We start from the raw sequence: 16,185 nt of genomic DNA, 5'->3' as shown, positions 1-16,185 counted from the left end.
TCATTGTCAACTTAGAAGGGACAGCTTACTGATAAGATGTATGTCCCAAAGATGATGTTTCTAGAGCCAACTGTACTTTCTAGTTTTCTTTGAAGATGTTTCACTTCTCATCCAAGAAGCTTCTTCAGCTTCAGAGCTGAAGAAACTTCTCTGATGAGAAGTGAAACATCTTCAAAGAAAAACCAGAAAGTCCAGTTGCCTCTTGAAAAAAAGCACCTTTGGGACAACCATATCCTAGATGACTGAGAATCTTCATAGACATTTAGCAATGCACTTTGGGATGAACATGCTAAGAAAAACACCCTAACTAAGTATGTTGGCATAGATTTTAGAAAATACTATTTGTTTTTATCTTTTAAGTGAACTTTTGTTTAAATATATTTTTCTAAACTGCCCTTTCTTTCTTTTACAGTGGCCTTAGAGGAAAGAATATCTTCTTGGTAGCTGCTACTTTGAGACCAGAAACCATGTTTGGGCAGACTAATTGTTGGGTTCGGCCTGATATGAAGTACATTGGGTTTGAGACTCGGAATGGGGATATTTTTATTTGCACACAGAGGGCAGCCAGGAATATGTCCTACCAAGGCTTCACAAAAACCAATGGGGTGGTACCTGTCGTGAAAGAATTGATGGGAGAAGTGAGTATCTTGTGAACGTTATTTCTAATAAGGATCTTCTAACAAAAAATGAAGCAGATTCTGAGGACTTTAGATTTGCTTTAATATACAATACAGGTAGTCCTTGACTAATGGACAACTGAGCCCAAATTTTTGGTTCACTGAACAGTTGTTAATTGAATCACAACAGTTGTTAAGTTAGTAACACAGTTGTTGAGAGAATCTGGCTTCCCCATTGACTTTGCTAGTCAGAATACTGTAGCCATCATAAATATCAAGTCAGTTGCCAAGTATCCGAACTTGGATCACATAACCATGGGGATGCTGGAAACAGCGAAGGACCAGCCTGCGGTACCTCTGACAGTGAAAACAGAGTTCAGGAGGACTGCACGCAGCCTTTCTAGGCTGTTTTCGGCTGTGACGGCCTTCTGCAATCCTCTGCCAGCGAAAATGGAGCTTGCTTTCCGTTTTGCTGGCAGAGGGCTGCAGGAGGCTGTCGGCCCGAAAACGGAGCCTCAATGAGTGATGTCGAGCTGGCCACACCCACGCCAGTCATGCCCATCCTGGCCACGCCCCTTCCCTCAAAGTCAGACACAATCCTGATGTGGTCATCAATGAAATTGAGTTTGATACCACTGGTCTACAGCTATTCCAGAAGTCTGAGCTTGAAATAAGTTCAAATGACTCGGAACGATCTATTTTGAACACAGAACCATGATTTCAAATTTAAAGCAGCATTCCCAATTTTGAAAGTTCGTCAGTTTTGAATTATTTTGCATATGTCAAACAGGAACACATACTTCCCTTACTTTTAACATAATTCTTTTTCTCTGTAGGAGATCCTTGGTGCTGCACTTTCTGCTCCTCTGACATCCTATAAAGTCATCTATGCTCTTCCAATGTTGACTATTAAGGAAGATAAAGGTAAAAACTATGGCATTTTAGCACTCATTTTTTTTACAGGAGAAAGGTTTTTATCTTTCTATTGATTACTGGAGATATTGGCCCAGAAACCAATATCTACACTAAGTAAACTTTTCTGCAGTGTCTTGTTTCTGCTCTTTCAAGCAAAATAATATTTTGTATGGATTGCATAAGAGGAATAATAGCTCTTGTGTATAGTCATCAAAACAAGAAGATAAATTAAACTACTGTGTTTTGTCTCCTTTAAAATCTTGGGATTCTTTACAAACATATGAAGGTACTGTATGAAAGTGACTCGTATTTTCTTCTCCTTTTACTTTGATTTAAGGTTATCCACATGTTGTCTTTTACAATATGATCTTTCTTGTGCTAGTAATGAAGAATTAGTCCATCTATAATCTGGTGCCTATAATTGGTAGTAACTACATTTGATTCATTATTTGAGCATGTATTTGGTTACTGCTAAAATATATTGACTTTATATAGCTATTATTTATGAAAAAATGTGCATAAAGGGGTCTAGGATTCCACATGGTAGTCCTATTAATACAGTCATGTGGATATTCTGGATTGCTGTAATGATGGATAAAACATAAATTATACACTGTATAATTTAAAACCATCATTTTTTTCCAAGGCTCTAAATTTATGGATAAAAATGTTCCTTTACATTGTCAGATTTATCCTCACTGAGGATTACGGAGAATATGTAACCACAAGGCAAAGTTAAAATGTACAATTCCATCCCTTTCGGAGTTCACATTTAGTGCAAATTCTGTCCTAACAATGTGTTGATCTATGTTTCTTGATGGTTCCTTGTAAGGTACTGGAGTGGTTACAAGTGTACCATCTGATGCTCCAGATGACATCACAGCCCTGAAAGACTTAAAGAAGAAACCGGTGAGATTCTTAAGAATTATGGAGATCCTCTGAATGTATTGACACCTGGTGCTGTTGGCATTCATTTATCTTTTTAGTATATTTTTAATAGGCATATGTGGATCTACATAAAATTCTTTGTGCTGAGCAGACAAAACTATGTATTAAGAGCTGTGATGGCGCAGTGGTTAGAATGCAGTATTGCAGGCAAATTCTGCCCACAGCCTGATGGGGCTCAAGGTTGACTCAGCCTTTCATCCTTCCGAGGTCGATAAAATAAGGACCCAGGCTGATATTTTTAAACAAATTGGAGTTGACCACAATATATAACAAGGTGGAATAAAGATCTATTAATAATATTAAAAAGAATTGGACATTTCTTCATTCTTGTTTAGAAAAATCACTTTGTAGGAGAGCTGGGAAGTGCCCATTTAATATGGTTCTCACCCTTTGTACAAGTGCTTGCATTAAAGATATGTTTACCAATTGATCTGAGTATTTTATAAATTGGTAAAAGTTTTTTTGTACAGGTGGCTGGTGTTAACTAGTCAGCTTGTGCAGAAGAAATAAACATCTCTTCAGTTTAGGTTTTGTGGATCTGATCTGTGGTGTTTTGTTTCTGATTTTCTTCATAGGCTTTTCGAGGGAAGTACGGCATTAAGGATGAAATGGTCCTGCCTTTTGAACCTGTAAGTACAGAAAGAAATGAATGCTATAGATGTTTTTACTAAATACTAGTAATTATTTCAATCAGATTTATAAGTCTGCTAAATATTGGTGAAACAATGCAGACAGGATCTTCCAATGAATGTAATAAACTGATGTGATATCTACTTGCTGTTTTCTTAACACATTTCAGCTGCTAAATCTTGCATTAAGTTGGTCTTTTTGAAGGGGCTCATTATCAAAACAGAAGAAAGATTTTTATATCTAGAAGAGATAGGAGGAAATGCCATTTATTCCCCAAGTTGTATTCAGTAAAATCAGGGTTAACAAACAACGCTTGTTTTTGTACACTCTTGAAAACAGTTCCAGAGGTCTGAGAAACAAGATTCCTGAGAAACGGATTGACTTGAATTTAGCCCTGATGCTTGTATTTATTTTGGAAAGGCTTCTTGTTAACTTGGCATGTGCTTTACTTAATGAACTAGATTATTGTAAGCATTGAGCACTTTGATTATTGGGTGGAAAATTCCCACGAGCATAGCTTTGTAGTGGCACAAGAATAACTGCAAGGAGCTTAGCAGTTCATGAGGGCTTCTGCCCTATTGAAATGCTGGGCTGCTTTTCCAATTAAATGAGCAAAGGCAAAAGAGATTTGAGAATTGTTGTAGATCCTGACAGCCTGATCTTGCCCATAGGCAAAGGAATAAGACAGCTCCATTCATTATTTTAAAGAGAAATGTTCCATTGCAAAATGTCTTAGGAAACCTCTCTTTGCTCTCATTCAGTTTGGAGGCTGGGTTTGCACAATATCCCAGCTACTTTAGTCAGATTGTAATTTAATCGGTGTTGTTGAGTAGAGGAGATTGAGCTAATTTGGAAAATCTGTACTTACCCATCATTCCCTTAACTATAGTTATCCCCCTTCTGGGAACCCAGTTTTGTAGGCACAAGCCGAATGGTAGTACATTCAGTGCAAGATAGAAAATGGAAAGAAATGAAAAATAAATTCATTTGCTAATTAAACAAGCACCTTTCTCTCTCTTTTTGTTTGTCAAAAAGTTCAGGATAACTACATATAAAATAGGAATAAAATGCAGCTGAAATTATAAGTAATATATCAGTTAAGAACATAGCTAAGGAGGTAATCAGGCACCCATTGAGAAATGGGTGTGAGATATCAGTAAAAGTAAAGTAACAGTAGCTGTTCAGTTAACATCTAATTCGGCAGGCAAACCAACTCAAAAGGTCAAATGTCTGCTCCAATAAAAACATCTTTGTGTGATGGCAGACTGACAGCAGATAAGACCCTAGACTCTTCTCACTTTTGCAAAGAAACTCTTCTTATCCTCAAATTGCGCAAATTGAAACTATCCATTAGAAGGGGACAGGCAGAGGCTGTTGTTGCCGTCATTGCCTTGGATCCATTATAGCATGCAAGTTAGTAGAGCGTGAGATATTTAAGCTACCAAGCGCTGTGCAAAGTGGTCACAAAATACTATTTTTGAAACTGGGTTAATGGCTGCTACATAGAATATTGATAACACTGGTAAGTTCTGTTAATATTTTGATCCTTTTTTCAGGAAACAACCAAAACACCCAGGTTTGGTGGAACATATATCCACATACTATATAAGTTAAAGATTCTTACACATGAGTACAATTAACAGGATAGGCTTCACCTCTTTTCTTTTATGTTTTATGCTTCTAGCCCACAAGACTGAAAACAAGATTTGTTTAGTTGATCAACCATAAAAAGCAGTTCCATTTTCAAAGGCTAAAGGAGTCCGGCTTGAATTTCCTATAAGATTCTTGATTGCTTACATGATTGAAAACTACACAGTGCTGTCATTATATTCCCAGATACCTATCATTGAGATCCCTGGGTATGGCCACCTTTCTGCTCCACTGGTCTGTGAGGAGCTGAAGATCCAGAGTCAGAACGACAGAGAGAAACTTGCAGAAGCCAAAGAGAGAGTATACCTGAAAGGATTTTATGAAGGAGTAAGTTTAACTGAACATGAAAAAACACTTTTCTTTCTGCATGCCTGCCTTACATATCTCCCTTTCACATGTTAGGAGCCTCCGTCCCCTTCCCGCCTTGGGAGGTGTGGAGTTTAGGTGTGGAGAATATGAAATCTCTCCAAAGTCCCTATTATCTCTGAGCACACATTCCATCAATTATGCACTAGCAGATGAGAGGGATGCAGTTCCAAATATGAGAAGTTGTTCCTGCGGTACTTATCTACTTGCTTCCCCGTAGACAAAAACTAAGCAGGATGCTTTACTGTAGCCTATGCAGCATACATATGTGTCTCTGTCTGGTTTGCAAGAAGCAAAAATGGGCTCCCCTCCCACCTTCTACTCTGCTTTGCCCAAGAAAGCGGTTGCCTCAGAGCACTCCTTCCCATTCAATTTTAACTCGACATTCCCAGTAGGACATCTCTTAGAATGAAGAGGGTGAGAGGCCACTTTGCCTTCCCCAGATTCTAAATGAGCCAGTGCTGATTCTAATCTCTGCAATGACTACTCTTTTTAGGTAATGCTTGTGGATGGATTCAAAGGCCAGAGAGTTCAGGATGTCAAGAAGCTTATTCAGAAGAAGATGGTAGACAACGTACGTAACGGTTTGTGTGTGCATATATTGATTGCCTTAGCAGATAGCAGCACCTGGCCAATCTTCTCTGGGCTTACCAGCCAAGCAGGTTTGATCTGATTAGTATGTAAACCTCAAGGAAATCTCAGGACTGGAGGCTAAAGTATTCCCGAAAGAGGCAGTGGCCTATGATTTTCTAACTGTTGCCATGAAAGCTGCACCAACATGTCTGCGTAGTTAGCAGGAATCAAGCTGTATTTGAGGTGTTTTTTTTTTTTAAACATATAATCCATTTGATATTCTGAGGTTTTAACACAGTTTTTCCAGTTTGTTTTTACAAAACAATGCTGGTTTTATTGTAATAGAATTGCTTGAGAAATAGACTGCTGGTGGTGGTGGTGGGGAGTGGGGTTTTTTTTTTGCCAAAAAGCATCTCTAACACTGAAGATGTTACTTAGATAAGTATTCCCAACTTCTCTGGCTCCGTGGGCCAGCAGCGGTGGTGGGGGTGGAGAAAATGGTTTTGTGCTCACAACCTAATCCTGTGCATGCGCAAATGGAGCTCCCAACAGGCTGTGTATCAGTACTGGCCTGCGGCCCATGGGGTTGGGGATCCCTGACCTAGATAGATAGTGAAATGACTGCAAGAAAACTACCAAGCTCAGAGAACACCAAGAACCCCACCAATAGCCTGAAATCAAACACATTTCTTTTAATGGAAAAATAAATTACATTTAGCCTATTGGATCAAATAGAAATAATTGGGGTTTTAAAAATAGTTTTATACAGCAGAGTTTACTGTTTCGTTTTCTGCCTATAAATCTTTTCTCTGCATGCTTAAAGCAGCTTTTTGATTTGAAAAATATTTTAACATGCACAAGAGAAGGAGAGATATGTTGTATCTCTGAAACTGCCAAGCTTGATAAACTCTCAAGTGTTTTAAGAAAGACTCTTTTCTTAAATATTGTTTCCCACTGCTATTTCCTTAAAAACTTGTGCAGCTGGGGTATTTGTATTGGAGGGTTTTCTTTTGCACAAAAGTGTATTTTCACATTTTAGTCACCAGAGGACAGTGTAGTAGAGTTTTGTAACTTCTGTAAGTGGTATGTTCATCCATTCTCAACGAAATATAGGGCAGAGTATGCCTGTTCGCCTGCGTATAAGGGAGAACTGAATTAAAGCATGCAAGTAGTCTGCTCCCAAACCCACTTTCTGTGGTTTGAGATTTTGCAATTTAGGCATTAGAGAACTTCCATTGGGCACCTTTGCAGCTATGGGGAAAAGGCATTCTTGAGAAATCAGATCATTTAAGGACAGATTTTCCCCCCCTGCTTTGGACAGGAAAATCTTTTGTGATTGTCTTGTGCTCTCCTAGGTGCAGTAAGATGCACAGTCTAAGAGAACTGATACCAAAATAAAATTCAAAACGAACTTGCATGGCTGCAATTTTACTTAGGGAAATTAAATATAAGTCACATTGCCTTTTGTAATATCTGTTGTCCATACAATATACTGAATTCCATGAAAGAAGGGATTATCACACAGTCCTACAGTCCCTTCTTTGAGATTCTTAGAATCATATCCCTCCCCATCCAATTTGCTGATATGAAGTATTAAAATGCTAAAATAATCATAATCTGATTTCCATCTTTTCAACTTTGTTGTCTCAGCATTTTAACCCCCATTTCCTCCCTGTTTCCTTATTTCAGGGTGAAGCAATGATTTATATGGAACCCGAGAAACAAGTTATATCTAGATCTGCAGATGAGTGTGTGGTGGCTCTCTGTGACCAATGGTAAGTTGAAAATAAAATAAAAGTTACAGTTGCATTGATTACCACTTTTCTGCTTTTTGCAACTCTTCCAAGTTCCTACTGCTTGTTTTGGACTTAAAGCCATGCTTTTCCATTCATTGTTTTAGTAAAGCATCCGGCCTATTTCTGTCAAGATCATCTTTCTTACTCCCTACGATATTTGGTTCTTTTCCCCAAGGTACCTGGACTATGGTGAAGAGACCTGGAAGCAGCAGACCCATGAATGTCTGAAAAACCTTGAGACGTAGGTGTGGGGTTTGTGCCAGGGAGGAGGGTTAATATATGACATATAGATAATTAATGCTTTGGTTTTCCCAGTTTTTGTGAGGAGACCAGAAAAAACTTTGAAGCCACCCTGAATTGGCTCCAGGAACATGCCTGCTCAAGGACGTACGGCCTAGGTAGGAAAACTGCTCTATTGATCAGCCAGTAACAGTGTTTTATTAATCAACACTTTTATTATTTTGTTTTATTCGTTTTCCATATATGATCGACCAGTTAGTATATAACTGGAAAACCTATGAAAAGACTCATATGATGTATGAACAGCTCAATTTTCAACATAGAGTACTTTTAATGGACTTTTATCTTCTACAGTATATTGATTTAGAATTGAGTTTGGCCATCAATATAAATTCCTGTAGTGCCTAAATATGTTTAAGTCAGATTTCTCATGAAAGCAGTATGTTTGCCTTTGCATTAATATAATGCAAAGTGTCATATGGTAAGAGATTGACTAGGTATAGTTTTGACAATTCCCTCCTCATCTCTTCCATAAATGCAAGAGGATAGAATATTAAATGTCAGTGATTAATGCCTAAGAAAATATTTTGTCATCTTCCAGGAACTCGTATGCCTTGGGATGAGCAGTGGTTAATAGAATCTCTCTCTGATTCTACTATCTACATGGCCTACTATACAGTTGCTCATTTCCTACAGCCTGATAATTTGAATGGACAAGGAGAATCTCCACTGGGCATTAGGTGAGAAGGGAGTGGTGATAAGGTGTGGTAAGTGCCTTCTCTTGCAAATGTTGCCTTGTCTTGTAAGAAATAAAAAGTAAACATACTGTAAGTCATATTGCATTCAACAGTGAAATTTGTGTTTTGGGGTTATTTCCCAGGAAATAGGAAGCAAAATATATATACTAAATTTCTGAAAACATTTTACTTAATTTCACCCTACAAAACTCAAAAAAGCAAATGGATATGTCTCTCCTGTGTCTTGAGTGTATCTCTGTCATGGCTCACAGATATATACTAACATAAAGATGTGGATCTTGTTCCATTCCATTCCATTCCTCAGTCACAAATGTTGCTCTAAATGGCTATTTTTTATTATCTGCCATAAATATTAGAACTTATGATGCTGATTATTTATATAATATCTTCAAGTTAGCATGACAGGAATAATGTTAAGTAATCTATAGGATCATGGCTTTTTAAAAACTACCAATCGGGTCATTATGGGAACAGTTTGTTGCATTTGATGTCTTAATTCAAGTGTATTGATTGCATTTCCTAAAGAAAATTAAAAAAAAATACAAAGTAGATTATTTTGAGCCACACATGAGGTTAAAACATAAGAGAAATCTATAAGTGTGACCTTAACTCTAATGGTAGATTCTGACTTCAGAACTAGTGGAATAACATACTAGTTTCAGACCAGGATTTTCAGGGTAATGGGTAATTTAGCACTTAGCAATAGACTTAGACTTATATACCGCTTCACAGTACTTTACAGCCCTCTTTAAGCGGTTTACAGAGTTAGCACATTGCCCACAACAATCTGGGTCCTCATTTTACCCACCTTGGAAGGATGGAAGGCTGAGTCAACCTTGAGCCTGGTGAGATTCGATCTGCCAAATTACAGGCAGCTGGCAGTCAGCAGAAGTAGCCTGTACTGCACTCTAACCACTGCACTGCTTCTTAACTAACAGATTGTTGTCAATCATTAACAAACAAACGAACAGTGAAAATTCGCACAGTTTTCATCAGCTACATCTAATTTTGATATATGGAAGAATAATCTGTTAGAATTACAGTTCTGGTAATGTCTAATCTTGGGTAACCCTTAGGTTTGTTTTGATACTTTAAAAATTCTAATAAATCAATACCAACTGATTTTTTTTCTTATTTAAAATGTTTCAGATCTTAAAATTAGGTCCTTTTTTAAAATTAAAAGCATTCTTCATTGAAGAATGAAACCATATTTAGTGATGGTGTATGTATTAATCATACCAAATAGGTGCTCAGTTAGTAGGGAAACCTGCAGCCTTTCTTTTTATAACTTTTGCCTATTATACACAGAGCAAGCCAAATGACAGAGGAGGTATGGGACTACATCTTCTTTAAGACGGCTCCATTCCCCGCAACAAAAATCCCTAAGGAGGCTTTGGATAAACTGAAGCAAGAGTTTGAGTACTGGTATCCAGTGGATATACGTGCTTCTGGCAAGGATCTTGTTCCAAATCACTTGTCTTACTACCTTTACAATCATGTAGCCATGTGGCCAGATCAGAGGTTAGTCTGTGAAAAGTTGCATCTCCAGCTGTATTAATTCAAGTAATCACAACCTGCGCAAACTTTGAAAAGGAAAAGAAGTCTGAGCAGGCAAAACTATATTAAAATGAATTGCTCTTTTACAAGACTTGAGTATGGAATTAAAGCATGAGCCAGTTTGTTACGTGTGTAATCGATACATTGCTGAATCACTTCTTGTTGACTATCTAGTCTCCCAATGTTAATTAATTATGTCTTTTACTGCTTGCCCAATTTGAATTTGTACAGGTGTGATGTCCATGAACTGTACCGTGTACCCTTAGTTTACTTTCCACTGTATTGAACTTTTAAAATACATTGGAAAGTTCCTATCATGCTTTTGGCTCAAGTATGAGTAAATGTTGCAGATTCACTGAGATCATCCCAATCTCCATAAGGAATTCCTTGGCTGATGTGCGATCCACTCATGTGCGACCCAGCTAATGAGCTTTGAAAGACTGTTTATCTTACGATGCCTAGAATGCTTGTTAGTTACCTTTTTTTCCTTTTCCGTCAAGCTACATTATTTTGCAGATGTAAGTCCTACAATACCAGTAGGTGGGAAAAGGACTCCCGCAAGGATAATCATTAGTTCTTCTCTGTCTGAAGGACATCTGGCTTACTCTGCACTACTGAAGCAAATGGGGTGAAATCAGGATCCCATGCTTGCTGCACAGTGCATTGGGAGGGATGGAAAGGTTTTTTTCTATAGGTATTTTTCTTCCCTGTTGTCTCTGCCAGTTACATAATAATTCCGTGCATTCCTCTGAGTCATATTTTATTGCTTCAACTTGTTAGAGGCTAATTTGCTCCAGGCTCTGAATAGCTATTCTAGCAATTAAGGGAGTGAAAGAATCTTTGGGAACTATTAGAACTACCCATAATTCTTCAATACTGTGACCTATAAGGTGATTTAAGATTCATGAAAGTCATATTAGTTGATAAAGAGATTCTGGTTAAAACAAACATCACTTCAAACAGGATACTTACTGTGTTATATTTTTTTGAACTTGCAGTGTTCACTATTTCCACTGGAAAAGTATGTGAAGCCCAGCAATCTTAAAGTGGTGAATTGCATTGAGACAACCAGCGGCACTCCCCTTTTAAAACTGTACATATTGGTTGCTAGCATTAGAGTTTCCTTTACACAACACAAGTTTGATCCATCAAGCTGTTGGAACAATGTTCTGTGGATAGATAAAGAAAATGGGATTTTTTGGGTTTGATTAAAACTGCTACGTTCAGAGAAAATAAAAGACTATTGCAGCAAAGGAACCTTATCCCAGTATGAAGCATTTTGTTGGAAGTATCATGACTTTTGGCTGCTCTGCATCCTTAGGGGCTGGATGGCCCTAAGTTAATTCTATTGGAAAGTGTTTAGATAGTTATCTGTAAAGTTTAAATAAATTTGGTTCTTGTAGCATGGCCATGACCTTAATTGTACAACTAAATCTATGAAGCAGAAAAATGGGTTGAAGTAATGGTTACCATTGTACAGAAGATGCCACCAGTTGCTACATCTAAAGCTTCACATACTTTTTGAACATGTGGTAGTGAACTTTGATTTAGGATAAAGACTTGATGCACTTAAGGTTTTATGCACTTAATCAGAATTTCTTAATAAATATATATATTAAACTCCGATCATAGTGTAGGTCACAGTACTTCAGAATTATAGCTAGTGCTAAATAATTCACAAACTTTCAGAAAAATTGTTAGACTATTTGGAGTCTGGAGTAAAATTTGTCTCTAACCACAGGTAGTTTTCAATTTACAACAGTTCATTTAGTCATCGTTCAAAGTTACAGTGGCACTGAAAAAAAGTGACTCATGACCATTTTTCACCCTTATGATCATTGTAGCATCCCCATGGTCTGGTGATTAAAAAAATCAGACACTTGGCAACTGACTCACTTATGACGGTTGCAGTCTCCCGAGGTCATGTGATCCCTTTTTGTGACCTTCTGACAAGCGAAGTCAATGGGAAAACCAGATTCACCTAAAAATCATGTTACTAACTTAACAACTGCAGTGATTCATTGAACAACTGTGAAAGGTTGGAAAATGGGGCAAAACTCACTTTTAATAACTATGTTGCTTAGCAACAGAAATGTTGGGCTCAGTATGGGTCATAAATCAAGGACTACCTGTAGACAACAAATTCCTCTACATTATCCCTTTAGTGAAGTATTTTTGGTGTGTCTGTTTCAAGGTAAGTCATAAATCGAGGATTACCTGTATTTGATGGAAAATAATACACAGAGGAATACAAAGAATTATTACATTGGCATAACCAATAAGAGAAAAAACAATGCTAAAATAAAGAATAGTGCACAGTCAGTGTTTTTAAAATAGTGCTTTTATTTAAAAATTAGAAGATTGTTTTGAATATGAAAAATCATGTAAAACAATGAAACTCTTTGTCTTCCAATGCAGAGAAAAATGGCCTGTATCTGTCCGAGCAAATGGGCATCTTCTCCTTAATTCAGAGAAGGTATGATGTCTTTTTGAATCTATACTGAACATCTCTGATTACTATAGTTATGAATTAAATCCTTTCTCAGTTTAAGGAGCAGCAAGTAATATGTTAATTTGTGATATTACTTAGGAAGCTGAACTTAACATGACTTAAAGTTCTTTTTCCAAATATGGAAACGCAGGCAGAAAGTTTATGGAACATTTAATTGTTAGACTTTCCTCTCCACATTGTTTTTCTAGCATATAATAAATATATTTATATCTATATATCTATGTATCTATATATCTATCTCTATCTCTATATATTTATCTCTATATCTCTATCTATCTATCTATCTATCTATCTATCTATCTATCTATCTATCTATCTATCTATCTATCTATCTATCTATCTATCTATCTCTATATCTCTATCATATATATATATATATATATATATATATATATATATACCGTATTTTCACGACCATAAGCCGCACTGAAAATCCTAAAATTTTATCAAAAACCAGCAGTGCGGCTTATAACCCGGTGCGCTTTATGTGTGAAAAAAGATAGAAAATCTCTCCCTCCCGACGCTCAAACTTGAAGCTCGCAAGCATGCACACGTCCCTCGGGTCTCTCCCTTCAACCTCGCTACTTTCTCAGTCGGAGACCGGGGGGCGAGCAGAGAGCCACCCAGTTCCCAGCCCCTATAGACTGAGCTGTTCCGTCACCCCCGCCGCCGCAAGAAGGGACGGCAGACCGGCGCAGCCCTTCAGGATTTGCCGGCGCCGAGCACCCCATCCGCCCCGGCAGTCGCCCTGCCTAACTCTGCTCCGCGCCCCAGCCGGCTCTGCGCTGCCGGTCAAGGGCGCGCGGGTGGCCGGTGCGGCGCCGGTCTTCCCAGCACACCACGCCGGCCGGGCAAGAGCCGGGAGAGCAGCGGAGCCCGAAGCCTCCCGCGCCAGAAACGTCCCGCTAGCCGACGCCTGCCACGTGCGCCCACCCGCCCGCCTCGGGGACCGCAACCCGGGCGCCCTGCCCGCCGCCGCCTGGTTTGGCTTCCCTGGCCGCGGCGCCCCAGGCCCCCGCGCTGGCGATCTCCCGGGGTGGCGAGGCTGCGCGGGGCCGCTCAGCGGAGGAAGGCGGCCGCCTGGCGGGAGAGGCTCGGCCGAAAGGTGCTGGGGCTGGAGCCGCAGAGCCAGGCATGCCTTCCACCCGGGAAGTCCTGCCCCTTCATCCCCGAAGGCCGGCGCGCGGTGAGGGGGGCCGGCGTGGGGGCGAAAGTACTTTACACATGCTCCACGGTCGCCGCGCTCTCCGTCCCAGCCTTCGCCGAAGCCGGCGGGCTGCCTCCCGAAGAAGCCGCCGGAGCGTCCCAAGCCAGAAAATGCCCCAACTCGGGCAGACGGAGTTCCAAGTTGCAACCTGCGCACGTGATTCGATGAGGAACCAAGGGGAGCCGGGTCTCTGAGCGCGGCTTATAACCCGGTGCGCTTTATATGTGGAAAAAGTTTAAAAAATTAACGTTAATTGATACTGCGGCTTTTAATCCGGTGCGGCTTTTGGTCGTGAAAATACGGTATATATATATATATATATATATATATATATATATATATATATATATATATATATATATATATATATATATATATATATATATATATATATATATATATATATATATATATATATATATATATATATATATATATATATATATATATATAGGTCTCTAGTTGTTCGGGTTTTCTCCCGCGTAGAATTGGATATGTCTTTGCGACGTTTCGACGAAGTCACATTCGTCATCTTCAGGCTGCTGCTGACTACTTCAGGTTTGGTGTTTCCAGGAGTAGTGTGGGATCTTGGCTGTTTGTCCCTTATAACTGCTGGTAGGGGATTAAATTTTAACTGCCAGTAGGGGATTAAGTTTTAACTGCCAGTAGGGGATTAAAACTGATTGAATGGGGGCTTGGGTGTGTCTTGATTAGGTGGAAGTGTGTCAATATTTGGTGGAAGGGTGTTCTGTTCTGATTGTTTGGGAGGTTGTGTTTCCTGTGAGGGTAGGAGGGGTTTTGAAGAGGCTGATTGTGCTTTAGCAGTTTGGCTTCTGGTTCTGGGTCGTGCCTCCTCATCAGTTTGTGTTTTTGGTTGTTTTCTTTGTGGATGTTTTTTGGTAGTATTCTGTGTGGCTATTGTGAGTGTGGGCCTGGTCTCATTCTTCATGTTTGGGATTCGTTTGTTAATGAGGGCGGGTTTCCAAAGGGCTGGCAGGCGGGAGGTGTCGTCACGCCTGTTCATGCTATGTGGGTGTTTTTCTATTTCGATTGCTTCCCTGATTATACGGTTGTTGAAGTGTTCGGCCTTGGCGATGGTTCTTGTCTTATTGAAGTCAATTTTATGTCTTGTGGCTTTGAGGTGTTGGACCAGGGAAGAAGTTGGTTCTTCTTTTTTGATTGCATTTTTGTGTTCTTCAATGCGTGCACTTATTCTTCTGTTGGTCTGTCCGATGTATGTGGCGGGGCAAGTAGTGCATGGGATTTCATATACTCCTTGATTTTCTAATTCAATTTTGTCTTTGGGGTTTCTTAGGATGGTGGATATTTTCCGGTCTGTGCAGAATGCTGTCTTGATGTTGTGTTTGCGGAGGATTTTGCTGATTTTGTCTGTGGTGCCTTTTATGTATGGGAGGAGGGCTTTTCCATTTTCTTGTTCTCTGTCCTGGACTTTAGTGGGGGTTTCTTTTTGGATTAGGTTGGTGATCTTATTTCTTTGGAATCCATTGGATGTCAGTACGTTGGTGAGAGTGTGTACTGACATCCAATGGATTCCAAAGAAATAAGATCACCAACCTAATCCAAAAAGAAACCCCCACTAAAGTCCAGGACAGAGAACAAGAAAATGGAAAAGCCCTCCTCCCATACATAAAAGGCACCACAGACAAAATCAGCAAAATCCTCCGCAAACACAACATCAAGACAGCATTCTGCACAGACCGGAAAATATCCACCATCCTAAGAAACCCCAAAGACAAAATTGAATTAGAAAATCAAGGAGTATATGAAATCCCATGCACTACTTGCCCCGCCACATACATCGGACAGACCAACAGAAGAATAAGTGCACGCATTGAAGAACACAAAAATGCAATCAAAAAAGAAGAACCAACTTCTTCCCTGGTCCAACACCTCAAAGCCACAGGACATAAAATTGACTTCAATAAGACAAGAACCATCGCCAAGGCCGAACACTTCAACAACCGTATAATCAGGGAAGCAATCGAAATAGAAAAACACCCACATAGCATGAACAGGCGTGACGACACCTCCCGCCTGCCAGCCCTTTGGAAACCCGCCCTCATTAACAAACGAATCCCAAACATGAAGAATGAGACCAGGCCCACACTCACAATAGCCACACAGAATACTACCAAAAAACATCCACAAAGAAAACAACCAAAAACACAAACTGATGAGGAGGCACGACCCAGAACCAGAAGCCAAACTGCTAAAGCACAATCAGCCTCTTCAAAACCCCTCCTACCCTCACAGGAAACACAACCTCCCAAACAATCAGAACAGAACACCCTTCCACCAAATATTGACACACTTCCACCTAATCAAGACACACCCAAGCCCCCATTCAATCAGTTTTAATCCCCTACTGGCAGTTAAAACTTAATCCCCTACTGGC

The 16,185-nt window shown here is 39.5% G+C and overlaps 1 protein-coding gene across 1 annotated transcript in view; it reads left to right on the top strand.

Annotated features, from left to right (window-relative positions):
• LARS1 (leucyl-tRNA synthetase 1) overlaps positions 1–16,185 on the top strand; it is a 51,515-nt gene that overhangs the window by 12,386 nt on the left and 22,944 nt on the right. Inside the window, exons 10-21 of the mRNA XM_087709596.1 lie at positions 413–638; positions 1,454–1,541; positions 2,365–2,441; positions 3,056–3,109; positions 4,947–5,087; positions 5,623–5,700; positions 7,389–7,474; positions 7,671–7,736; positions 7,811–7,893; positions 8,337–8,475; positions 9,802–10,014; positions 12,469–12,526. Of these exons, the coding sequence (XP_087565722.1) occupies positions 413–638; positions 1,454–1,541; positions 2,365–2,441; positions 3,056–3,109; positions 4,947–5,087; positions 5,623–5,700; positions 7,389–7,474; positions 7,671–7,736; positions 7,811–7,893; positions 8,337–8,475; positions 9,802–10,014; positions 12,469–12,526 (1,309 nt within the window). The remainder of the gene's footprint in view (positions 1–412; positions 639–1,453; positions 1,542–2,364; positions 2,442–3,055; positions 3,110–4,946; positions 5,088–5,622; positions 5,701–7,388; positions 7,475–7,670; positions 7,737–7,810; positions 7,894–8,336; positions 8,476–9,801; positions 10,015–12,468; positions 12,527–16,185) is intronic.

The sequence above is a fragment of the Thamnophis sirtalis genome, unplaced genomic scaffold (genome assembly GCF_051295495.1).
Source record: "Thamnophis sirtalis isolate CommonGarterSnake01/CBP01778 unplaced genomic scaffold, rThaSir2_p1.2 scaffold_3, whole genome shotgun sequence".
NCBI lineage: Eukaryota > Metazoa > Chordata > Lepidosauria > Squamata > Natricidae > Thamnophis > Thamnophis sirtalis.
Note: the sequence above shows the minus strand (reverse complement) of the source record. Positions and strands in the feature narration are given on the sequence as shown.